The following is a 26,662-nucleotide window of genomic DNA, read 5'->3' as shown; positions in this document are numbered from 1 at the left end:
GTCAGGCAAGACTTCCCCTTAACAAAACCATGCTGTGTCTGAGCTATAACTGAAGTCTTGTCTAAATGATCCTGCAGTGCTTCTTTAACCAGTGCCTCCATTAATTTTCCTGGAACAGAAGTTAAGCTCACAGGTCTATAATTACTTGTGTCAGCCTTTGATCCTCCTTTGTGAATTGGGGTCACATTTGCACATTTCCAGTCTATGGGTACCTCCCCTGAGTCCAAGGTTTTTTGTGGGTTTTTTGGAGTGGGTTTTTTTTTTTTTTTCGGCTGATGCTGCATAAGCTTGCTTTCTTGAATCAAATGCCTCTACTAATGCTAATGCTAATGCAATCTTCCATGTGCAACAGTTATAAAAGCTTTCCTGAAATCAAAGTATATGATATCAAAATTTGCATCCAGTTCATTTGTGAATACATCATAGAATCCAATCAAATTGGTCAGACAAGACTTCTGTTTAACAAACCATTGTTGTGCCTGAACTATAACTGCAGTCTTGTCTAGATGATCCTGCATCACTTCCTTAACCAGTGACTCCATTATTTTCCCTGGAACAGAAGTTAGACTAAAAGGTCTGTAATTACCCGTGTCCCCCCTTTGTGAATTGTGGACATATCTGCACATCTCAAGTCTTTGATCCTCCCCTAAATCCAAGGATGATCTCATAATTATGGCTGAGGGTTTGCTTACTTCCTTTGCTGCCTCCTTTAATATAACTGGATAGATCCCATCCACTGTGAATTTGTATAGTAGTAGTAGTAAGGGAAGCAAGAGTATTAGCTTATATAGTATCAGCCAAGAAAAAAAAAAAAACAATTTCACACATCCATTCCCTCTAAAAGTTTGTCCAGTTTCTCCTTGAATTTATTTAAGCTATCGACTTCCACAACAACAGATGGAAGTTTGTTCCAGCAATTAACCACCTGCTGGCTAAAGGAAAATTTCTGCGGGTGGTTAATTGCTGGAACAAACGGAAGCGGAAGAATCCCATGAAAATTCAGCATGCTCAAACCAATCAAGGCCTTATACACCTCAATCAGATCACCTCACAGGTGCTAGTCTCCAGACACTGAAATTTACAGAACTTATGCCTATCTTGGTAAGAGGACCCCTTCATTCCCCTCACCAATCCTGTTGCCCTTCTCTGAACATGCTCAAGCAATTCTACATCCTTCCTAAAATGAGACCTCCCGCCCTGTAGGCAGTACTCAAGGTTTGGCCTGACCACTGCCTTATACAAAAAGATAATCACCTACTAGAAGAATTCCTGTATATAATTGACAATACCCCATGACCTGCTCTGGCAGCCTGTCTGCATTGCTCAGAAAACTTCATATCTGACTGCACAATTGCTCCCAGATCTTTTTCATTTTCTACCACCCTAAGTGTAGTACCACACAGTAGGTACATTTTTCTGGGGTTATTTCTACCCATATGCAATACCTTGCATTTGTCAAAGTTAAACTTCAGTTGCCACTTCTCAGCCCATCTCCCCAAATTTTCTATATCCTGCTGCAGTAGCACACTGTCATTAACAACCCTCTCAACCTTTGTATAATCTGCAAACTTCGACATTAAGCCTGATATACCTTCATCAATATCATTGATAAATATACAAAATCAGTGGGCCCAACACCGAAACCTGGGGAACTCCACTAATAAAATTAGTCCATGAAGAGCAGTGTCCATTGATTACCACTCTCTGCCTTCTCCCACTCAACTACCCTTTTATCCATTGTAGCAACTTACATTGGAGCAGTATGGATATCCATACTGCTCTAATTTGTACAGTAGTCTTCCATGCGCAACGGTGTCAAAATCTTTTCTGAAATCCAAGTATATGATATCAAAATTATTTTTTGCATCCAGTTCCTTTGTAACCACATCATAGAATCAAATCAAATTTGTCAGACAAGACTTTCGATTAACAAACCCATGTTGTGTCTGAATTATTACTGCAGTCTTGTCTGGATGATCCTGCAATGCATCTTTAACCAGTGATTCCATTATTTTCCCCGGAACAGAAGTTAAACTAACTGGTCTGTAATTACTGATGTCACCCTTGGATCCCCCCTCCCCCTTTGTGAATTAGGGATATTTGCACATCTCCAGTTCATGGGGACATCCTGAGTCCAAGGATTCTCTCATAATTATGGCTAAGGGTTTGCTTACTTCCTTTGCAGCCTCCTTTAATATAACTTGATATATCCCATCCAGTTATAAGAGGTTCCAAATTACAAAGTATCTGACAAGGCATATCAGAGAGGATATATGCATAAGTATCACCTTTGAAATGAAAGAAATCGTAATACAAAGTTATGGCAATAGTTATGGCTGAAGAAGATGAGTAGTCAATAAAAGAAACTCTGTATAAAAAAGTAAGTGGGAATTTAGAAGGTTGTAGACATAAATGGATATCACTCAGACTGGAATTGAGACCATGTATATTGTGAAATCAATGGAATATGCAAAATGAATTCAGCAGATAAAAGTTAAAGTAGAAGGGGGGGATCATGTATAAATTAATGAAATTTTGTGGACATGGTGTACACCTCACAAGATCATCCAGCTCCTTGACATTGGCCTCAACAATACTTCTTTCCAAACACACTAGTCAGATTCCCTACAATCACTAGCTGGCAGAATACTTCCTTAATTGTTATGATTTATTGATTCAATATGGCAAACTATCCAGCAGCTAGCCTGCAAAAACAGTTTTAGAGCTGTATCCTTGAAATGAAAGAAATACTGAATCTTGCCATGATGCCCAACAATCTCAAAAGACATCAGCCATATTGTATGACAGTGGAGACAGAGGTTGATGGAGCTTTATTCTGAATATTAAACATGGGTTTCTCCCCTTTAAACCTTGCAAAGTGGTGGTAGTGTTGAATGGAATGATGAGTCATCCACAACCTCGAAATACCCCTTCAAACAGACAGACTGATCTTAAATTAAAAAGCAATAATTCAATCTTAAATAATTTGTGTTCCAAATAACATCATTCTATTTCTTAACGTAAATTCTTAATTAAGAAACAGTTTAATTAATCATTTAATTTGTTTTTCTTATTCAAAAAAAAAATTAAATAAACTCACCAAGATAGGCCAAGATTCCAGTGAACCAGTTCACAAAAAACATTTTTAATCCCTGAAATATAACAGATAAATTAGTCATTAACTATTACTATTTAATTTATTATTTTTTCTGAATTTAGATACCCTATAACAACATGAAGGAAGGTTGAGTAAGTTAAAGTATTTTACCGACATTAATTATAGCCCAATGGTTGCTAATAAATATCTAACTAATTTAATATTAAAAATAGAAAGAGCTTATATAAGTAAGTCGCATCCTGAATCACCACTCGTGTGATTGCTACATCAGAAAGAAAAAAGAAAGGCAGACAGATTGATAGCATGTTAAATACAGTTATGTACGATGAAAATAATGACATTATTATTTAACTAACATTATTATTTAACTAACATTAACTAACAGCCACTGGGCTATAGCCCAGTGGCTGTTAGTTAGTCTTACTAATCTAATATTAAAAATATCAATAGCTTTTTACAAATTGCTTGCTATTCTAAATATTATAGAAATACATTTATTTAAACTTTATTAAATTATAGTCAAAAAGGATCTAAATACCAAAACTGAAATGGGTCTACAATGTAACTATCTTAAAAATGTGCTTTTCTTTATAAATAAAATTAACAAAATGCATTTATAGGCTTAGACACTACATATTATACAGGGTGATTCACTACCAGTGTGACAAACTTGCAGGAGGTGTAGGGGGCACAAAGACGAATCGGAATCACATAGCATTGCAGGGTCCGAAATGCCTTCGTCATGCGGTAGAGAACGTTGAACGGGAGGTCGCGTGAACAGCGATCCCGCTGGAAGTCAGCATTTGCGAACCGGTTCTCAAGGCAGTAGAATGGATGAGTATTCAAACGTTGAACTGACCGACATGCACCTTGCGTATGGAGCTGCGGACTGTAACGGGTGTGCCGCCCTGTGCTTGTACCAGGAACATTTCCCGCACAGGCGTGCTCCTCATCATACGATTTTCGCACGTGTGCACAGAAGGTTACGTGAGACTGGTTGTTTCACGAGAGGTACCATGACTCGAGAGCGAACGACGAGGATGCCAGACAATGAGGAGAATGTCCTACATCTTGCAGAAGGCAATCCGAGTACAAGTACTCGAGCGATAGGCCAACGATTGGGTATTTCCCAATCCACTGTATGGAGGATACTGTCAACAAACCAATTGAGTTCATACCATCTGCAACGCGTCCAATCATTGGAGCCTGCAGATTATCCACTCCGGAGGACTTTTGCTACTTGGTTTCTTCAACAGAAACGGTTCGCAAATGCTGACTTCCAGCGGGATCGCTGTTCACGCGACCTCCCGTTCAACGTCCTCCGCATGACGAAGGCATTTCGGACCCTGCAATGCTATGTGATTCCGATTCGTCTTTGTGCTCCCTACACCTCCTGCAAGTCTGTCGCACTGGTAGTGAATCACCCTGTATACACACACATATACACACTACATATACAGTGGCGGATTCAGGGTAGGGGCACCGGGGCTTGTGTCCCCCCCCCAGTCATTTTTCGGAATATATACTCCAATTATTTAAATTCCCTTTAGCTACAAAAAAAAAAGTTTTTTTTTCATTGTTAACATAGGATTTTATCAATTTTTTCATTGTGTCAGTTATTTTCAACTGACAACACTGATGCTAATGTGATCACCATTCTAGTGCACAAAATTGTGCCCCTCCTGTCATTTTTTTCTTGATCTGCCACTGTACATATATATACATACAAGTAACCCTTGTATAAAATGGTAGTTAGGTTTCTATAAAATGTCGTGTTGTGCGAAACCATGTTATATGGGACTAAGAAAAAGTAAAAAAAGGAGGGTTACGTTCCAAAGCTAACAAAAATCCACTATTTCGTTAACAAAATGTTAACAAAACTGACAAAAATACACCATTCTAGATTTTGTGTATTTTCTACTCTCTTTAAAAAATTAGTAATCTGCGTTTGTTTAATTTTGCTTGATAAATCTTTGTGAATGTCATCATATGGAACTCAGCATTTTTTGAAGTTCCCTTTTGAACTTTGGACACCTTTCACTCAAGAATCTGCAGTCAAAAAATAAGATTCTAATTGCTCGGCTAACTTTATGCCTTCCCATATGCTTTTTAGAATAAAATTTGGAAGTTTAGAATTTTCATCTGCGCTATCATCCTCTGAATTGATTTGGTTTTACCTCTGATGCCATTTCCACCAAATCCACTTTTCCAGCCTCTTTTTCTACCAGTAATTCTTGAACATCTTCAGTAATCATATATTTTTTATTTTTTTTAGGAGCAAAGGCAATTAAAGCCAGGTTACTCTATGTATATTGTCTATAAATTGCATGCGTCCTGTTCTCGATTTTTTGTTTTGCTGGAGGAAAAACCTGAGATTTCGGGAGAAAAAAACATGCTATCCTCACCTGGACCCGACAAACTCAGCCACGTTGTGAAAAAGACCCATAAAAATTCCTCCCATCATCGACAGGATTCGAACTCAGGTCTTTTCCAACCTGTGTGGGGAGGAGGACAATTCTATCAACTGTGCTACCCATGAGGGCTTCAGTAGTCACATCATCAAAACCTTCCTCTCCTACCGACGTAGCAAGTTCTACTATTGCACCACTTCCCTTTTTCTGCCAGTTTGACCACATTTCCTAAATGAGCTGACTCTGGCCATACATTTTTCACACGCATTTATTGACGGTTTTACTTCTTTCAGCGATAAAGCTATGATTCTGATACAGTACACAATTGAGAAATGTTTCCATGCCTCCATTACTTGAATAGATTTAGAATCAATTTTTTTCCAAATTCCATTGTAGCGATTTTCTGATGAAATGAGTTTTAAAGGTGGATATAATGCCTTGATCTAATGGCTGAATGAAAGTTGTATTAGCAAAACTTCAATGTTTGGATGACATAAATCTTTTGGATGGTCTGGTGTGCTATCCAATAGTAATAAAACTTTGAAATCTAGATTTTTCCACAATTTCAATAGCGCAGAACGTAACACAGGGATTTCACAACAAAATAAAATACACGGATTTTTCAATATTTTTTTTTGACTAGCGAGTCAACAGCAGGGATTCAAAAAGAGTGGAAATGTTGAAAAATTACATCCAACATAATAGCAGGGTTTCCCTTGCACAAAGGCTCAAAAATACTGTTATGCAACATTTACCAAAATTCTCTAACTGTGTTAGAGTGAAACCGTGTTATATAATGAAACCATGTTGTAGAAGTACCGTGTTATATGGGGGTTGCCTGTACACATATATACATACATAAACATATACACACGTATATACACCCACATACATATACACACATACACCCACATACATATACACTCACACATGCTATCCTCACCTGGACCCGACAAACTCAGCCACATTGTGAAAAAGACCCATATATACACACATACACATGAATACATGCATAAACACATTACATATATATATATATATACACACATAAACATATAACACACACACATACATACATGCACATATACATATATACACTCACGCACATATATACACACACATACACTCACACACACACACTCATATATACACTCACACACACACTCATACACACACACACACATACACACACACTCATATATACACACTCACACACACACATATATATACACATATACACACACACCTCATATATATACATATATATATATACACACACACCTCATATATATATATATACACATATACACACACACCTCATATATATATACACATATACACACATACCTCATATATACAAAGGGTACTAGGAAAGTTTTGCAATACAGCTTTGTTTATTTAATTTTTTCAAAGTAATTTCCTCTACATTCAATACACCTCTCCATCCTCTGAAACCAATCTTTAAACCAGTTCTGCCAAGTTTCACTAGGGAGTAAAGCACACTCGTTGTCCCAAGCCCGTAGAAGGTCCTCATCACTGGAAAACCGCCTCCCTTTTAGCTTCATTTTCACATGCGGGAACAGTGCAAAGTCGCAGGGAGCAAGGTCTGAACTGTAGGGAGGGTGCTCGAGAAGTTTCAGTCCTGTCGTGCTCAAATATTCGGTGCAGGCTTTGGCGCGGTGAGCTGCAGCATTATCGTGATGGAGGTACCAGGTGTCCATTCTTGACTTTGGCCGCAGGTTCTTCATAGATCCAATGACTTTAGGCAGGCATTGTTCAGTATACCACTTAGCTGTGACTGTCTTCTGCGTGTCCAAAACGACACGTTCCACAATTCCACTCGATTTGAAAAATACAGCTATTATTTTCTTTTTTACAGATCGGGATTTTCTGACAATTACGGGTGTGTCGTCATCATCAAAGACCCAAACTTTGTTTTGAGCCTTGGTCGGCAGATCGTAATAGTACAGCCAAGTCTCGTCACCTGTCACGATGTTGTTCACATACCGAGATTGTCCCTTATCAAACTTTTTTAACATCTCCCGGCACCAAGTGACACGTCGTGTCATCTGCTCTTCAGTCAGTTGATGCGGCACCCAGAGAGAAAAAAGTTTCTTCACGTGCAAATGATCTTGCAGAATCGAACGAATTGCTGGTGCATTTAGGCCCAAAGTATCCTCTATCTGTTGGTAGGTCACTCGCCTGTTTTCGTCAAGCATTTTCCTCACAGCAGTAACGTTTTCCTCCGTAACTGACGTTCGTGGCCTTCCCGGCCTCTCCGAATCCTCCAGAGTGAAATTTCCCCATTGGAATTCTCTATACCACCTGAATATCGTTGTACGATGTGGACAATCATCATCTAGTGCAAGGGTCATTTCTTCTAAGCACTGGTCTATGGTTAAACCATTCGAAATTATACCGCAAAACCGTCCTTATCTCATTTCGTGACCACGATGCCATCGCAAGCACTTTACACTCACTACTAATGAATAACTGAGCCCATCGACTTGGCGCGGCGGCTACTATGCACGTATGAACATGTCTCAACATGCAGCAACAAGCAGCTTCCTGTGATTCATTGTTGCGTCATATTGCAAAACTTTCCTAGTACCCTTTGTATATACACATATACACACACACACACCTCATATATATATACATATATATACCCATATATACACACACCTCACATATATACATATATATACACACACCTCATATATATACATATATACTGTATATACACATACACACACACCTCATATATATATACATATATATATATATACACATATACACATACACACACACACACACACACCTCATATATATACATATATATATATATATATATACACACATATACACATACACACACACACACAATAATTAAGAATAATTAATATGAATGAATAAATATGAAAGAATAAAATTAATTAATGTGAATGCCAAAAGAACATTTTCAGGTGCTTTAGCATATATGTACCCACTGTTTTCATGACTATCTCTCTGTATGTAATAACTCAACTCCTATTGGATTGATTTTCATAAAATTTTATATATGGTTGTTTTAGAAAGCCTTTTGAAGCCACCCCACATTTCATTAAAATCAGACCAATAGAATTCCAGAAATTATTATTTCTTTGTCTGTCCGTCTGTATTCTAATAACTCTACTCACAATGAATGGGTTTTCATAACATTTTATATTCAGTTCTGTTAAAAAGCCATCCTAAATTTCATTAAAATTGAACTAATTGAAATCCAGCAATTAATATTTCTGTCTGACCATCCGCATGTAATGCCTCTACCCACAGGGGATGGTTTTTGATGAATAGTTACATTTGGATCTTTCAGAAAGATTTGTCAAGCTTTCCTAAATTTCAATCAAATCAGATCAACAGAAATATAAAAAATATATTTATATAAATAAAAACATAAGTTATCCGTATATTGTAACTGAAGCACTGGTCTATGGTATAACAGGGGGAAAAATGTAATATCAAATGATGCTTTTCATAATTTAAAAAACTAAATTCAATCTATTTCTTTGTCTTGATGAGTGCAAAAGCATTCCCCCCTCCTTTCCAGTTGTACCACTGCAGTATTCTTCCTCAGCAGTCCAAGTACAAAAAGAAAATTTTTTAACAGGGTTAATATATACGGTAGTAGTAGTAGTAGTTGTTGTTTGGTTTTTAGGAGCATTAGCAACTAAGGCCATATTGCTCCAGGATATGCGGTGGTCATTCCTTAACCTTTCCGCATCCTCCGTATTTGATGGTGACGGGCTCGAACCCCGGTCTAATCAAGTAGTAGTAGTAGTAGTGGCACTTGATGCAAGAAAGCAAGTGTAGGAGCTTATGCAGCATCAGCCAAAAAAAAAAAAAAAAAAAATCACACCATTCCCTCCAAATGCCTGTCCAGTTCCTCCTTAAATTTATTTAACCTATCAACTTCCACAACGACAGATGGAAGTTTGTTCCAGCAATTAACCACCCACTGGCTAAAGGCAAATTTCCACACATCTATTCTACATCTATCCTTTCTTAATTTGAACTTATGTCCCCATAGGTTCGTATTCTGAACAAGTGGGAGGATCCCATCAGAATTCAGCGTGCTCAACCCATTCAAGGCCTTATAGACCTCAATCAGATCACTGCGCAGGTGCCTAGTCTCCAGCCACTGCAATTTGCAGAACTTAAGCCTCTCTTGGTAAGAGGATCCCTTCATTCCCCTCACCAATCGTGTTGCTCTTCTCTCGTGTTGCTCAAGCAAATCTACATCCTTCCTAAAATGAGGCCTCCAGACCTGTACGCAATACTCAAGGCGTGGCCTGACCATTGCCTTATACAGAGGGACAATCACCTCCTTTTCCCTGCTAGCAAAATTCCTATATATCATTGACAAAACCCCATGACCTGCCCTAGCAGCCTGTCTACATTGCTCAGAAAACTTCATATCTGACTGCACAATTACTCCCAGGTCTTTTTCATTTTCTACCACCTTAAGTGTAGTACCACACAGTTGGTACGTTTCTCTGGGGTTACTTCTACCCATATGCAGTACTTTGCATTTGTCAAGGTTAAACTTCAGTTGCCACTTCTTAGCCCATCTGCCCAAATTATCTAGATCCTGTTGCAGTAGCACACTGCCATTACTGTCATTAACAACCCTGCCAACCTTCGTGTCATCTGCAAACTTCGACATTAAGCCTGATATAGCTTCATCAATATCATTGATAAATATACAAAACAACAGTGGACCCAACACCGAACCCTGTGGGACTCCACTAATAACATTAGTCCACGAAGAGCAGCACCCGGTGACCAGAACATCAGAGAGGAATAGCAAAAAAAAAAAAAAAAAAACAGATTCCCTATAACTGTTGTTATTGGCTCCTGGGTTATTAATTTAAACGAGACGCAATTTTGTCTTTCTTTTCCACCCATCCTCCACAAAAAAAAACATCTGGGATGGATGAAGCGGATTACACTCCATCCATCGAATTGATGCGGTATTTAAATAAGTATGCTCTTTCCTGGAATAAATAAAGCTGAATCGTTACAGATTCAGAAAATAATCTACGTAACTGATCTATAAATATTCCCATCAATAATACCCGTGTTGGCATGAAGCAATTTCTACATCTTTCATATTGCACTTGAAATTGGATTACAAACTGTTGATACAAATTTAGTAAAAACAGCAATACAGAAAAACGAGGCTACAAAGCTAAAAATATATCCTGGGACATTATTAAGTAAGGAATTTAGTAAGAATAACTTACGAAATTAATCGAAAAGTACACCCGGAATTGAATAATTCGATAGGTAAACAAAAAATCATGTACCTCTATTACGTATATTTAAGATTCGATTATGAATTCAATTGCAGGGCAGTAACATACGAACTCGGTGGTTCTCCACAATTGACTGTATCCACAAGAGGTAAAAACAGCAATTATACGAAACACGAAGTGTCGTTCCAAATTTACACACTGCGCATGAGCACAATTATTTTCTTTTTAATCACAGAAAAATTCCGATTTACTGTTACCACTCGCCATCACACATAACCTAATTGTCTTCAAATACTTGTGTCTTTACAAAAGACTATATATAAATAAAGAAAAACAGTAGCACAGCTTTTACACGAAATCTAACATGCCTGGCTTCGCTTTCGATACTCTTAGCGAAAAACTTTAGGAGTATTTACGAAATAGAGATTAATTCATCATTAACAATGGTGATTAATTAAAATTCAGTAAGTAGAATAATAAAAATGTTATTTATTTAGTTATTTGGAATTAAATGTTGTGAAGTGGGTGACTGGCAAAACTATCATACCTTCAAATAGACTGCCGCATGGGAGCCTTGGATATACGTCCCAGGATGTCGCACTAAATATGCCCACTCCTGCTACATATTACTTCGAATCATGCCACTACTTATTGAAATAGTACAATAATATTATGTGCTTTAGACAAGTCATCAGTATGACGTCCACCGTTATCGTATGGCACAAGATATTTCTTCTCCACGCACGAAGTGAAAACCGACTCAACGTTCTGTGTGTTATTGTTGCAAATGCGTTGTGAATTTGCTGTTTCATGTCCTCAACAGATGCCATGCGATATTCCGGAACCTTAGTTTTGACGCATTATCACAAATGGTCAGGTCGAGACTGCGCGCTGGCCTCAGAAGTGTTGGCGAAGACCTGCCAATCCAATGATCAGGGAAAATTTGGTTGAGATCATTTCGAACTGCCAATGCATGATGCGCCAGTGAACTGAAAATAAATTTCATGGACTATTCCAAGTCTCTCAAGTTCTAGTATGAAATAATTTTCCAGCATATCCAGATATGACTGCTGGTTGACTGTCCATCAAAAAAGTAAAGACGAATGAGGTGGTGGGCAGATATTGTGGTCCCCAAACCATAACATGTGGCGAATGATATTGCATTTCTTCCCCATAATTGGCATCACTGCAAAAGTAAACACTGCGTGGAGAAGTAAACATAGCCTTTGATCTTACAGGAATGGTATCAAAATGCTGCAGCAATCTGTCACAAGCAGTCAGTCTCCTTTCGTGATCTATATCTGATAATTCACAAATGACAGTTGGTTTATATGTTTTCCTTTTAAGGTCATGTTTCATTGTGTGATATAATGATATTTGCCAAATATTGAACTCTACAGATCGATTTCGTAATGATGCTTTTGGATATTTGAGAACGTAAGCTGAATATTTTGCATATCCAGTTGAAGAATTTTCAGTCGTCCGCTGTGTTTGGAGTCGAGTACGTTTCCAGTCTGACATACCTTTTTTCCCCCCGAAGATGAAGGTTCGATTTGGGTGGCGCTGGATTTCCAAATCCCTCTTAAAAGTCTTCTTGCACCTGTTTTAGTGACGTGTTTGTGGGTGTCCTCTCGTAGTACCACACCACTGCTCCGGAGCTCCAGGTGCTGAAAAAAAAAAAGTCCGAGCAAAAAAGGAAAGGGTTCCAGCGGGCACGTAGATCCTGGCCACCCGCGGAGGTGGAGCATCTGCACCAGGGCCATAGGGAAGCCAGGAACAGATACGAATAGAGAATTAAGAAACACAAGACAGCATCTTGGAAATGGCTGGTCTTTACGACTGGGAACAATGAGCCTTGGGGAGTTGTTTATAAAATAACCACTAACAAACTCCACAGGGGCGGGTACGTGTGCATCGTTTACCTGTGGAGCCTGGATGCACCGTGGGATGAAAAGAAACTGGTGACGATGGTGTCATGCTTTGGGCGATGTCCAGTCATACCCTGGGTCCAGCCATCCATGTGCCCAGCAATCTGACGTCTACCACCTACCTAATTTTTTTTTATTTTACTTTTTTTGATATTGTTTTATTAATTATTTTTATTTTTTTCTCCTTTTATCTATACATTTTTATATTAGTTTATTTTATTTTACTTTCTTTTTTTTAAATTCACCTATTTATTTTTTTCATAATTAAATTATTAATTTTTTAAAAAATTATGATTTTATTTATTTTTTTTTCTCTATGCTAGTACCCTGAGTTTGGGTAGCTGTGGGTACAGGATTTGCTAGCACCCACTGGTATTGCACTACTTCCAGTGGGTGCAGGACTTCTCCCTCTTCAGGGCAGACAGTCTAGCTCCACTTGTCTAAGGATATACCTAGTTGTGGCCGACCTGCGCATGGTGTAGACGGACACCGGACACGCTTTACAGGAGATCGCCAGCCCGGTGGCAAAGAGGCCACCGGGCTGAAACAAATAAACAACACATAATATATGCAAACATAACACTAAACGTTTCTGGCCGTTATACAGAGTTTTGTATCATCACAGAGTAACATGGAGGAGATGAACTAATGTTCCTGGAGCCGCTGTACAGAAGATACTATACATGTCTACCTAAACATCATTGCTGACCAGGTACACCCTTTCATGTCAACGGTCTTCCCCTCTGGTGGTGCCGTCTCTCAGCAGGATAATGCACCATGCCACACCGCCCGGATTGTTCGAGACTGGTTCGCGGAACATGAGAAAGACTTCCAGGTATTGCTCTGGCCTTCAAATTCCTAGACATTAATCCCATCGAGGTTAATCAAGATTGAATTGTGCATTGTTAGTCAGTCTCAGGCGTAGATAGCAAGTTCCCCCCCCCCCCCCGAAACTGGGGTTTTTCGTACAGCAAAACAGACAAATCGACCATAGAACACACCCAATTAACAGACATAAGACACAGCACGGCAGATGAATTTAATTATTCGAGTGGCCTAAATATAATAGTGTGCATTGATAGCATAGTGTCATTCTGGGAGTTATATATTGTTTTAAGGTGAAATTTGAAGGTATATTGTGTGTTTATTCCTGAGAAACTTCTATTTTATGAAAGTCTAGTTATCACACTGACTGGTACAATATGGCCGCCGTGTGGTAACGATCGTCGAGTTGACATTGTTGTTTTGGCGAGAAAACTTTATCCTTCTCTGCTATGAGTAATAATTGTTTTATAAGTTGAAATATCGATATTAGATTTGACGAAAATTATTTCCTCTTAACAAAATGGAAAATAAAAGTCAAGGAAGGAAGTTAGTAGGTGTAAACGGGAGTGGGGAAAATGTTGGATTTCTCCCTGCCCCCAGTAACGCTGATAAGTTCTAAATTGCTTAGACAGGTGGAATTAGCAAAAAAGGTAGACCATAAAAATAGTAAAGGCAGATTATCTAAAACTCCTTCTTTGACTATGGAAGAAAATATTACTCAATCTGTTTATACAGAGGAAATTAGAGAGTCTAGTTCGAGTTCACAAAGATTGAACAATGTGTAGAAACAATAACAGATCGTTCATAGTTTAAGTCTTGAAAGTTCGCCTATAAATTCTGTTGTTGATGAGCAGTCTCAAACAAATGTGGAATATGAGGTATATCTGGGACCAGTTACTGAGTTGGAGGGAATAGTTGATTTTATTATTATTATTAGCCATATAGTGCAAGGAAGCCTGAGGCTTATGCTGCAGCAGCTAAAAAAAAAAATTCCGTGTTACCCTGAGAGAGAGAGAGAGAGAGAGAGAGAGAGAGAGAGAGAGAGAGAGAGAGAGAGAGAGAGAGAGAGAGAGAGTGTCAGAAGAAGAAGGGAATTACCAAGAAAGAGAAGAATGATGATATTATTATTATAATTATTATTAGCCATATGGTGTAAGGAAGCCTGAGGCTTATCCAGCTCAGGACCCTGGTGTGCTAAGCCCATACTCACCAGATGTGAGCCCCCTGGGGTTATGAATAAGGGTGGTTCGAGAAGAGATATTGGAATTAGTGTAAGAGAAAGCGACATAATAGTAAGCAATATACACGAACAACAAAAGAGATATGAAGATGTTACTTCAATCTATGAACTAGTTATTAAATTAAAGAAACAGGTGACAAATGAGGCGAATAAAATAACTAAAACAGTTTCGAATTATGTTTTGGATAAGTGGAGCGATAGGGAGACGATGACTATGGCATTAATAATCGACAACGAAAGATTGAAAGCTAGAGCTAAAGAATTACAAGTTCAGGCTTCATTAATAGACGACATTCTTAAAGGTCAACTACTAATAGAGCAAAATATGACTATGCCGATAAACTTAAATCGGGCAGTATGGGGGAAGACAGGAGTAGATCATTTGAAATTTATAATAAGGGGCTAACTCAAAAAAAGGTTCTGGATGGCACTGGGTTTATAAAGCAAAATATTATGGTAATAAGAGCAGGTGAGAATTCCAGTTTGCAAAACAGTCAGGAGGTAAAAGAGACAGTAGCTAATACCCTTAAAAATGAATTTAAAAAAATGAATATAAGGCGAGTAAAATATGTAAAATTAGGCCAATGCTCACAAAGTTGTCTATCGTAATCCGTTCGTTCTACGGAAATTATTTTAAATGTTTCCGTAGAAACCAAGAGGAATTCAAAAAAAAATCGCTATGAAGTTCGTTAAACAGAAGTCCGACTGGTCGGACTTCTGGTCGATTGTGGTCATTAAAATGCATAAAAAACTGGTCGATTGTGCTATTAAAATGCTGGGGATGGGGCCCCGCTCGCCCCACCGTAGTTCCGGCTCTGGATACAATATAATTAAATTCAGGATTTAATTTGTAAAATAAATAATCGTTTCAACAATGGGCTCACAAATTCTCAAAAAAAAAAAAAAAATAATAATAATAACAATGGGATCTTAAGAGCCCATGCCAGCCCAATATAGCTCACCACTGTGTTTAGGTACAAAGTGTGTTGAGGGTAAATTTGTACCTTGTACCTAAACATCAACTCCACACCACCAATTGACAAGCAAAGTTCACAAAAAGCGAGGAAAATTTCAAGGCATTCAACACGTTCGCGACTAAGGCCTTTAAGAGTTAAGTAAGTGGAAGACGTCAGAGTGGCCGGCACATGGATGATTGGACCAAAGGTATCCCAGCAGAACATTGCCCAATGCATAACACCGCCGCCACCGGCTTGTTTTCGTCCCACGGTGCATCCAGACGCCATCACTTCCGCAGGCAAACAACGCACACATACCCGGCCGTCCACATGGTGCAACAGGAAACATAATTCATCGGACCAGACGACCTTCTTCCAATCACTTAAGGTCCAGTTTCGATGGTTGCGTGCCCATTGTGGGCGCTGTCGCCGATGAACCGTGGTCAGCATAGGCACTCGGAGCGGCCTGCGACTACACAGCCCCATTTTCAGCAGTGTTCGATGTACTGTGTGTTGTGACACATTTCTCTCGTCACCAGCATTCCAATAACCGGCGAGTTGCGCCACAGTCGCCAGTACCATCTGGGAGAGCCTTCGCTCACCTCGAGCATCGATGAGTCGTGGTCGTCCAACACCTCGCCGGTGGTTCGTGGGATTCCCCCTCCTCGGACCACTTTCGGTAGCTAGTAACCACGTCTGACCCTGAGCATCCCACCAGCCATGCCGTTTCGGATATGCTCTGAACCAGTCTTCTGGCGATTGGAATTTGGCATTTGTCAAACTCGCTTAAGTCCGCTGCCTTTCCCATTTGAAGAACAAGAGTAACACTGATTAATTGAACTCAGCATCAGGTGTTTTTTATACCGTGTCCAGACCCGCGCCGTAGTTCACTGCAGATGTTTCAATTTGTATAACGACTCGCTGTCATAATGTTTTGGCTCATCGGTGTACCTTCATCAATATCATTCATAAATTCAGATTATAACAATGGACTAAACACTGAACCCTGGGGGACTACACTAATAACATTAGTCCACGAAGATCAGTGTCCATTGATTACCACTCTCTGTCTTCTCCCACTCATCCATCCGTCCCTTTATACATAGCAGTAACTCGCCCTTAATGCCACACTGCTCAAATCTGTACAGCAGTCTTCCATGTGCAACAGTATTAAAAGCTTTCCTAAGATCCAAGTATATGATATCGAAGTTATTCTTTGCATCCATTTCCTTTGTGACCACATCGTAGTATCCAATCAAATTGGTCAGACAAGACTTCCCCTTAACAAACCCATGCTATGTCCGAACTAAAGCTGAAGTCTTGTCTAGATGATCCTGCAGTGCTTCCTTAACCAGTGCCTCCATTAATTTAATATTTTCATGTATATTATATTTTATATTTATGTTTATTATAAAAAGAATAAGTAAAAAAACTAGAGTATAGATATATTTTATAATTAATTATGATTCTTAGCACTGTTGTGGTATTTATCTTAAAATACAAAATATAAATTGTCAGTTGCATTTTTTACATGGGTTAAATTGAAATTAATGTGAAATTAAAAAAAACAACTAATCTGTATAAAACTGTGCCCCTCAAAGGTTAGTACGGTGCCCCTCTGAAGTTTGCATCCTAGACGACTCCGCATTTGATCATTCAGCTTACTCACTCCATTCTATGCTACTGTTTATTTTTCAATACGAACAACACTGTGCTGTTGACCACATACATATCGGTCACCAGGGCCATTCGAGGGTGCATTTCCACTGTATTGTGAACATTTTTTGCCCCCCTGTTTCATGAAAAGAAAAGTAATGTAAGTTTTAGAACTTTTTCATTTACAATTAGTATTTAAGTGGATAACATTTGGGTTTTATATTTTAAATGTGACTCATAAAAATGTTTATTGAAAAAAAAAAAAACTGAACTATAAATTAAAATACACTGTTTTTGCAATAAATATTTATACCTAAATATAAAAGAAAATAATAATTTTCGCACCGGCTTTTAGATTTTTTCGCCGTGGTGCGGTGCACCACTTTTAGGACTAGTTGATATGCCCTGTCCTCACCAATGGCATATTCACGATACACTCTTGACACTGTCTAACGGGGATAGTGCAAGTTCTGTACTACCTCCCCAATAGAGTTACGCATGCGTCGGGCACTTACTATGATCCCTCTTTCGAAGTCGGTGAACTCACGATGTTTATCCATACTGACATAGAATTACCGTATATTTGAATGCAGTGATGCAGTTTACCTATATACCTGCCACAGAGTACTACTACTCTGTGAGACCAGCCAAGTGGTGGGTTCGTCCACTATCGAGAGGGGTGACAGCTTCGCGTTGCCCAGGAACCAGGTATCCCATAAATTCTGTCCTTTCAGTGTATAACAACGGAGAGTATAATAGTAACCGTTATAGTAAATCTGAAAAATAACATAAAAGTAGAATCTTACTATGTTGTGGTTATTTCACAGTGTCGGACTGAGGAATTAATGGCTTTCAAGCCGACCGGGCTAGTCGGGTGGGTAAAGTGCCTGCCTGGCAGCCCAAATGTCGCGGGTTAGAATCCCGCCTCGGGCTTGGATCAGAGTAAAATGCAAAGACTTCAGGAGGTGCATTATGGCCACAGAAGCCGATGCGCCAACAAATAACAAAAAAAAAAAAAAAAAAAATGGCTTTCAAATTTAATACGCATGTCTGTACAGCTGTTTTCTTTAGACCACAGAATATGAGCACCCCGGAATAAAAAATTAAATGTATAAGTTTAATATATATTTTTTATTTATAAATCATTTACATGAAAGTCATTATATCTAAAATCACATATAATTTTAAAAGACCACAAATAAAAAATACAAAACAAAGTTAAAGTGAAGTACAAAATGCATGTTTTCCAACGTGCATGATCGATGGCATGATCAAATAAAGCGCATATTGAAGTATTAAAAAAAACATTTATTTATAATTTTTATTTTCAATTACTTTTCGAAAAACTAAAGTTTTCATAATTAATAAATATTGATTTATTTCGGATCATCTCGCGCACCCCACTTTGGAGACCACTGATTTAGACAACATATCTTACTTCTCTGTGGATTTGGACCCTACTATTTACTGTACCACAGAGTATCGTACTACTCTGTGCTGTACTACATATGTTAATATCATAGAACAGTACACTGTATTGTGAAGTTGTTTGAACTCGTGGGTAGAACATCGAGGTGATATTTCGCGTGAAATTAAAAGATTTCATTGTTTAAATTTTTAAATATTATTTAGTAGAATATAAACAAATCATTTTGCTTATAACGGTCGGGCAGTTTTTCTGACAGTAGGTATGGCTTTCGGCATAAATCTATCAACTATCTGGTTTACGTTAACCAAATTAATGTAATTTTGTTTCAGTTGTGGGCGAAAAATGCCCAAGCGAAAAGCATCGACGAAAAATCCAAACAGTGATATTTGCGACTTTTTATTAGGTTAGTGGACCGTTTAAAAGTATTAAGTTTTTAGTATTAAAAACTTTCAACTTTTAAAAACTTTTTAGTATTAGTATTCATATTTCTTGTTTGTATTAATATTCATAGATAAAGTGATTGTGAGATCAACTGATACTCACCCAGACAGTGACGAAGTCACTATTCAATTAGGAATGGAGCTAGGTTCTGAATACTGGTCCTGCATTTGTTTGCAGACATTATATTAAATTTAGACAGAAAATCCTACACTTTATCCAAGAATGCAGGTTCATCATTTGCCTTTTTTTTTTCAGAGTTCATAATTGTGGATCAGAGGGTGAAATGAGTAATTTAGATCTGTAAGATCTTGACATATGTTTTGTATGTGGTAACCACTGCATAGATTTTTTAATTAGTGATCTTGTCTGACCAGTCTGATTGGATACAGCATGCAGTAACAAAGGAACCAAATAGAAAAAAAATAATTTTGGCATCATATTTGGCAACAAAGGAACCAAATAGAAAAAAAATAATTTTGGCATCATGTTTTATACTGCTCCATGTGAAAGACTACTGTACAAATTGGAGCAGTGTGGCATTAGGGGCAAGTTACTGCTGTGGATAAAGGATCTAGAAAAACGCAGATGAGTGAAGGTACTGCTTATAGCAGTAATCCCAGTACAATACTAGTAGTGCAGGATGATACAAGGAAGCAGGCTTATACAGGACAGCCAAAGGGGCATGGGGTCAAACGCTTCCCACATCACCTGCACCTTCCACTAATAAGTGTCTAGTTCTTTCTTAAATTTATTCAGACCACCACTTTCATAACATCAGATGGAAGTTTGCTCCAACAGTCAACTACCTGCTTGCTGAAAACAAATTTCATACATCTACCCTGCAACCAGCCTTCCTCAGTTTAAATTTGTCTTATGTTGTCTGATCAAGAGTAAGGATGCCATCAGCATTTATCATACTCAGACCATTTGTAGTTTTAAACACCTCCATCAGATCTCTTCACAGGTGCCAATTTTCCAGATGCTGCAATTGGCTAAACTGGAGTCCTTGCTTCCCCTTTCTAATTTCTTAACAACAAGATTCTCTGCACTCATTCCAGTAGATCTGCATTCTTCTTAAAATGCTGGTTCCTGCTGTTAAAATTCCTGTATGTCATTGACAACTCCCCATGTGCACTATTATTGAAACTGCATGAAACTTGGTGGGTTACTATTTGAAGCATTATTGAGTTTCCCCAGTAACCTGTCTGCAGTGGCCAGAAAACTTTGTCTGACTGTATACATCAGGTCTTTTTTTGCTCTCCACTACCCTGAGTGTGGTACCACCCAGTGAATGTTATTTTGAGATTACTGTTACCGCCTTTGATCCTTTACATGAAAAAACAAGTTTTTTCATCTCAAGGACCAAAGGATTACGTATATATATATATATATACATTTTGGAACCTTTCTTTGAGCTTGGTATCAACAAATTTTACATACATGTGCCTAATATACTGATTCTCTTGAAACTCTATGACTGACACACCCCACCAACCCGGGTGTGTTTTGCACCAATGAATAATAGACTGCTATGGTATAATTCTTCAATGCTCCTGTAGGCCAATAATAATTTTGCAGCAAATGTGGAATGTGTTGTGACGAATGTGAAATGTGGTCAGGCTCTCATGACATTCCAGTTATTCCCGCAGGTGTTCCAGACTCCACACAGAATTCATAAAAGTCAAACAATAGTGGTCTTATGGCACAGAGCATTATTCCATTGTCTTTGGATGGTGTGGGCTATCAGAAATTGCATGAATTGACTGGCTAGCAGTGTGACATCTAGTAATTACACTTTTCTTTAAATTAGTCAGCTCTGCTCAACCTGTGATGTGAACAACTGACTTGTGTGGCTTACATGCCTTCATTATAAACCACTCTGAGTTACTTGTTTATTTACCCCAGGGGTTCACATCTGGTGAGTATGGACTTGGCACACCCAGGGTCCTGAGCTGGATATCATTATTCTTCTCTTTCTTGGTGATTCCTTTCTACTTCTGTCTGTCTCTCTCTCTCTCTCTCTCTCTGTCTCTCTCAGGGTAACTAGGGGATTTTTTTTGGCTTGTGCAGCATAAGCCTTAGGCTTCCTTGCACCATATGGCTAATAATAATATTAATGATAATCTGCTGGGAAGGTCTGGTGGACCATGAAAACCAGTATGTCTAGATGTATTATGGTTTGTTTGTTTGTTATTTGGTTTTTAGGAGCATTAGCAACTAAGACCATATTGCTCGAGGATATGCGGTGGTCATTCCTTGACCTTTCCGCATCCTCCGTATTTGGTGGTGACGGGCTCGAACCCCGGTCTAATCAAGAAGAGTGTGTTATGCACTGCTGCTGCTGCTCCTTCCCACCTGGCTATGGAGGCGCCTATGTGTTATGGTGGATAGTGTATGTATATATATAATTGAAACAAATGTTTCAATTATATATATACATACACTTCAACAGTTCAAGATATAAGGAGTATAAATAATGATAATATTTAAAGTAAATTTAACATAACTGATTAAAGTCATCAAATTAATGGTTAAATATCACATTGGACTGATATTAGAAAATAAGAGAAATGGAGAATAATAGAAATGAAAAAAAAAAAAAAAAAAAAATTATGCATATTAGTAAAGTGGAAAGCAGGCTAGTTAATAACTGAAAGAAAAGGTACATTTCATCTGATCTGTAACAAAAAGAGAAGCCCCTAAAAAATAGTACTATTAATAACTAATATTACTGAAATTATTGCTGATAATGTACCATTCAATATGAGGATATATTGAATGGTACATTATCAAGAGCTACTGCCATTCATTACACCCAAATAATAATTAGCAAATGCTATCTGTTTCTGATTACTACTTGCTACTAATTGCACAATGTAATAGGGCAATAGGCGTCTGAGTAAGAAAAATGTAATAATTTATCAAAATTTTTAGATCATACTGTCAAAATAATAGCTAGCCCAACAGATAGCAAACTACAAATACAACAGATTACAAATACAGTAGAACCCAGATAAGAAGTTTTACAAGGGACTGGGACTGCTACTTTGAGCCCTTTGTTGCTTTGCTGCTCTGGTCTGAGGCATGATTTCTGTTCTAATGCAATTTTGATTAGGAATACTACTCGAAAGTACACTTAAACACTTAAATGCAATAATAACACTATGTCCCATTATACAGCAATAATATATTACACTATCAAGTATACCTTATTAGATATATATATTACGATATCAAGTTTACGTTATATGTATTACGTTATCAAATTTAAGCTATAGCATTATGCTTGTAAAGTTATAAGTTAATTATACAACAATAGCTAATAAAATTATCCGTTAATGCCAATTACATGATTCAAACTTTCAATATGCCTATTTATCACAATTAAGCTAAATTCACTATTTGCTAATCCTGGCTTACTGTGGAGCAACTTGTGTTATTGATTTCTGTATAAAAGTGAAACCACTCACTACAGTACAAAGTTACAAGACATATATGTGTCACTTCACTGATACAAAGGTTCTATGTATGTTTAGTAGTAGCTTACAAAATCGTAGCTAAAGTTGTATTACGTCATTAATTTATTTTTAAATAAATTAATGAACATAACTAGGACAATAAGGCTATTTATAGTATGCCATTTAATATTCTAATTAGGTGAATAAAACAGCAAAATTTTTCCAAAACTTGTCTGTGCCCAGGAGCTCAAAATTCTTTGACTAGTATGTGGATTCTTTATGGGTAATATTAATATCTAGAGAATAGAAAAGACTGTTGCTCTGACTTACTTACCCAGGGAGATGCTTTATTCTATTACTCAACAACACACTGACCGAATAAAATTTCAGATGTGATCTGTTAGTTTTTCTCAATAGTTGTATTTATGCCCCCCCCCCCACATATTTTTTGTTCCATTGAGGAATGTTTCAAGCTCCTTGAGTGACAAAGGTGGAAGAAATCTGCCTCTCTAAATATGTAAAAAATTTTATCAATGTTCTTTTGCCCCCAGTTCCATATTCACCTCACTCAGGTTCTCTCCTCCCCCTACTTCCTAATGTACACCACAATACAGCACTACCCCTTTTGAGTAGTACTGTGGTTACCATTCTATCTTTTCACACCATGTGAAGAAGACGTAGGTTCGAATCCTGTCAAGATTGGAGGGTGATAATTACTTGTTTTATGCTGTGTTATCCACTCCAGGAACCATAGTTTTTAACTGGCAAAGTCGAACATAGAATGCATACAATTTACAGACTTAATACACTGAAGTATCATAGGCTTAATTGCTTTGGAGAGAGAGAAAAAAAAAAAAAAAAAAAAAGCTAGTAAGCCGTGAAACCTGGTTTTCAAGCTCTGTAACCCGTACCTTTGAAAGGATCCAAAGTTGCAACTCATCTAGTGTAAATAGATATGTAGCCAACTTTGGATTAAATCAAATCTGTTTACACTAGATGAGTTGCAACTTCGAATCCTTTCAAAAAAAAATCAAGCCTTTTTAGATGACTGCGTACCTTTCTGGCCACCTGCTTTTCACTGTATGATTTATCAACATTCATTTCATTATAGCATTGAAACTTGATTATTATATTACTGATAGCTATTTTTTGTTCAGCTTTATGAATAAGGTTAAACATGCTATTTGCTAATGCTGGCTTACTATGGAGCAACTTGTGTTATTGATTCCTGTATAAAAGTGAAATTAATAGTAGTGGTTTTTATTACAGAACTAGCTGATTATGAAAAGAATGTAAGCAGGAACACATATAAATACAATGCCTATATAAAAGCTGCTGCTGTGCTTTCTGAACATCCTACTCGCATAAAAAGTGGAGAAGAAGCCAGAAAATTGGTATTTTCAAATTAGAAGTATTTTATAGTTGACTGTAGAATTTTCATGTGTGAGGATTTTTAATTTTAATTTAGTTCAGTATAATTTTATATTTTTGTAATCATTATATATATATATATATATATATATATATATATATATATATATATTTATTATTATTTTTTTTCAAACTCCTACAATTTCCCTTTTCCTACAATCTTTGATGGCTCCTACTTTGAAGAAGACACTAAGGTTGTGACTTATGTGACAGTATTCTTTTCTAGTGTATTTGTATCGATTTTTTTTTAACACTTTGACTTATTTCATTTCCTTACTAGTTTATTCCTTTTTTGTTTATTCACTCTTCTGTTTCCCTTTCTCTCTTACTTTTATCACTAAATTAATATTCACCATGGTTTTTCTGATTATCACTGGCCCTTGCACTTGAACTCTTTTCTTATTTTTCTCTCCTTTTTTAAATTTTTTTTATTTGCTCATTCTTCCTTTTTTTATATATTTTATTTTTATTTCACTAGCAATGACTGGGTCTGCTTGTATTGCTATATTCACTTCTTTTCCCTTATTTTCATTTCAGTCCTCTGAAACTTCCAATTTTTATTCTTTACTTTCTTTATAATTGACTTCCTATTTTTTTTAAAATATAACCCGTATCTTATTATGGCTTTACGACCATTTAATAATAACATACTAGTATAAACCTGACTTCTAGGTCTGTTGCTCTGGATAGTTCCTCATCACATATTTGTAATACAAATAATTCTCGTATAACATGGTAGTTAGGTTCCTGTAAAATCTTGTGTAGTGCAAAACCATGTTATACAGGACTAAGAACCAGTTTAAAAAGGGGGTTATGTTTCAAAAGCTAACAAAAATACACCTTTTTTTTTTTAATAATATTGTAAACTTAATTTTTATTAAAAATAGTAATAATTAAACAAATATCTTACAAACTGTGATACATATATGTCAGATAATGTACTTTCATTTAATTTTCTTCCTCTTAATCGCTGCTAAGAACAATCAAATGAGAACATTTTCTCTGTTGCAGAATATCTTCACCTTCTGAACTTTCTTCTGCAGCATCTATATTTCATGTATCTTCTGCTCTCTTTAAAAAATCAGTCATCTGGGTTTGTTTGCTTTTGCTTGATCTTTGTAAATTTCATGAGCTAAGCAACTTTGTGCTCCTTTTAGTTGAAGGATGTGCATTCAAAAAATAAGACTAATTGCTTGGTTAAGTTTATGCTTTCCCCTATGCTTTTTTTGTGTAAAATTTGGAACTTCAAAATTTTCATCTGTGCTATCATTCTCTGAATTGATTTGGTTCACCTCCGATGCCATTTCCACCAAATCCTCTTTACCAGTCTCTTTTTCTACCAGTAATTCTTGAACGTCTTCAGTAGTCATATCATTAAAACCTTCCTTCTCCTACCAACTTAGCAAGTTCTACTATCGCACTGATTCTGTTTTCTGCAGGTTCGACCATATTTCCTGAATAAACTGACTCTGGCCATACATTTTTCCAACACGCACGTGTTGACGGTTTTACTTCTTTGAGCAACAAAGCTACGATTCTGATCTAGTCCACAATTGAGAAAATGTGTCCATGCCTCTGTCATTTCAATAGATTTGGAATTAATTTTTTTCAAAATATATTGTAACGATTTTCTGATATAATGAGCTTTATAGGTAATGCCTTGATCTAATGGCTGAATTAAAGAAGTAGTATTAGTGGTAGGATCATTACTTCAACATTTGGATGACAAATCTTTTGGATGGCCTGGCGCATTATCGAATAGTAATAAAACTTTTAAATCTAGATTTTTCCAATTTAGTTTTCCACAGCGCTGGCATAAAACAATTTAGAAACGATTCTTTAAATAAATGGGCAGTTACCCAAACTTTTTTTATTTGCTTTCCAATATACTGGTAATGCATTTTTATTTACACCTTTCATTGAATGAGGATTACAGGATCTATAAACTAGCATACGTTTTATCATCTAATCTTCTGATGCATTACTGCACATAAGTAACGTTATATAGTATTTTGATGCATTAAAATCTGGTACAGTTTCCCCCTTTTTTGAGATAAATGTTCTGTTGTGTATTTTTTTCCACCAAAGACCTGTCTAATCGGCATTGAAAACTTGATGCGGTGTGTATCTGTGCTTTTCAATAACTTTTTGAAATTCCTCTGCGTATTTCTTGGCAGCTTTATTATCAGTCGATGCATTTTCCCTTTGAATTCTTATGTTATGTAATGAGAAGCGGTTTTTAAGTCTTTCAAACCAATCTTTTATTAGGAGTAAATTCTAGATTATCAGAATATTCTCCATTTTCTTTTAAATGGTTATAAAATTTTAGTGCCTTTTGTTTAATTATATTGCTGTTTAATGGGATCCATTTTTTACCTCTATTGTCAATCCAAACACTGAGTGCTTTTTCCATTTTCTTGATTATTGAAACATGGGAACAAGCTGTCATATTTGCACAAAATGAAACATCCT

At 37.1% G+C, this 26,662-nt stretch overlaps 2 protein-coding genes across 5 annotated transcripts in view; one reads left to right on the top strand and one right to left on the bottom strand.

Annotated features, from left to right (window-relative positions):
- Nucleotides 1-11,125, bottom strand: part of LOC150081579 (small COPII coat GTPase SAR1B-like) — a 92,235-nt gene extending 81,110 nt beyond the window's left edge. The window contains exons 1-2 of the mRNA XM_090380556.1: nucleotides 10,878-11,125; nucleotides 3,101-3,152 (exon numbers count right to left, since the gene is read on the bottom strand). Of these exons, the coding sequence (XP_090236682.1) occupies nucleotides 3,101-3,143 (43 nt within the window). The 5' untranslated portion in view covers nucleotides 3,144-3,152; nucleotides 10,878-11,125. The remainder of the gene's footprint in view (nucleotides 1-3,100; nucleotides 3,153-10,877) is intronic.
- A 7,982-nt stretch (nucleotides 11,126-19,107) lies between these two features.
- Nucleotides 19,108-26,662, top strand: part of LOC150081578 (DNA polymerase beta-like) — a 235,180-nt gene continuing 227,625 nt past the window's right edge. For all 4 annotated transcript variants that reach the window (XM_090379432.1, XM_090379433.1, XM_090379431.1 and 1 more), the window contains exons 1-2: nucleotides 19,108-19,263; nucleotides 24,029-24,153. In XM_090379432.1, the coding sequence (XP_090235558.1) occupies nucleotides 19,203-19,263; nucleotides 24,029-24,153 (186 nt within the window). In that variant the 5' untranslated portion in view covers nucleotides 19,108-19,202. The remainder of the gene's footprint in view (nucleotides 19,264-24,028; nucleotides 24,154-26,662) is intronic.

This window comes from Mastigoproctus giganteus, chromosome 8 (genome assembly GCF_048544385.1).
Source record: "Mastigoproctus giganteus isolate SK-2022 chromosome 8, ASM4854438v1, whole genome shotgun sequence".
Classification (NCBI taxonomy): domain Eukaryota; kingdom Metazoa; phylum Arthropoda; class Arachnida; order Uropygi; family Thelyphonidae; genus Mastigoproctus; species Mastigoproctus giganteus.
The sequence above is the reverse complement of the archived record's forward strand: the minus strand, read 5'-3'. Positions and strand labels throughout refer to the sequence as shown.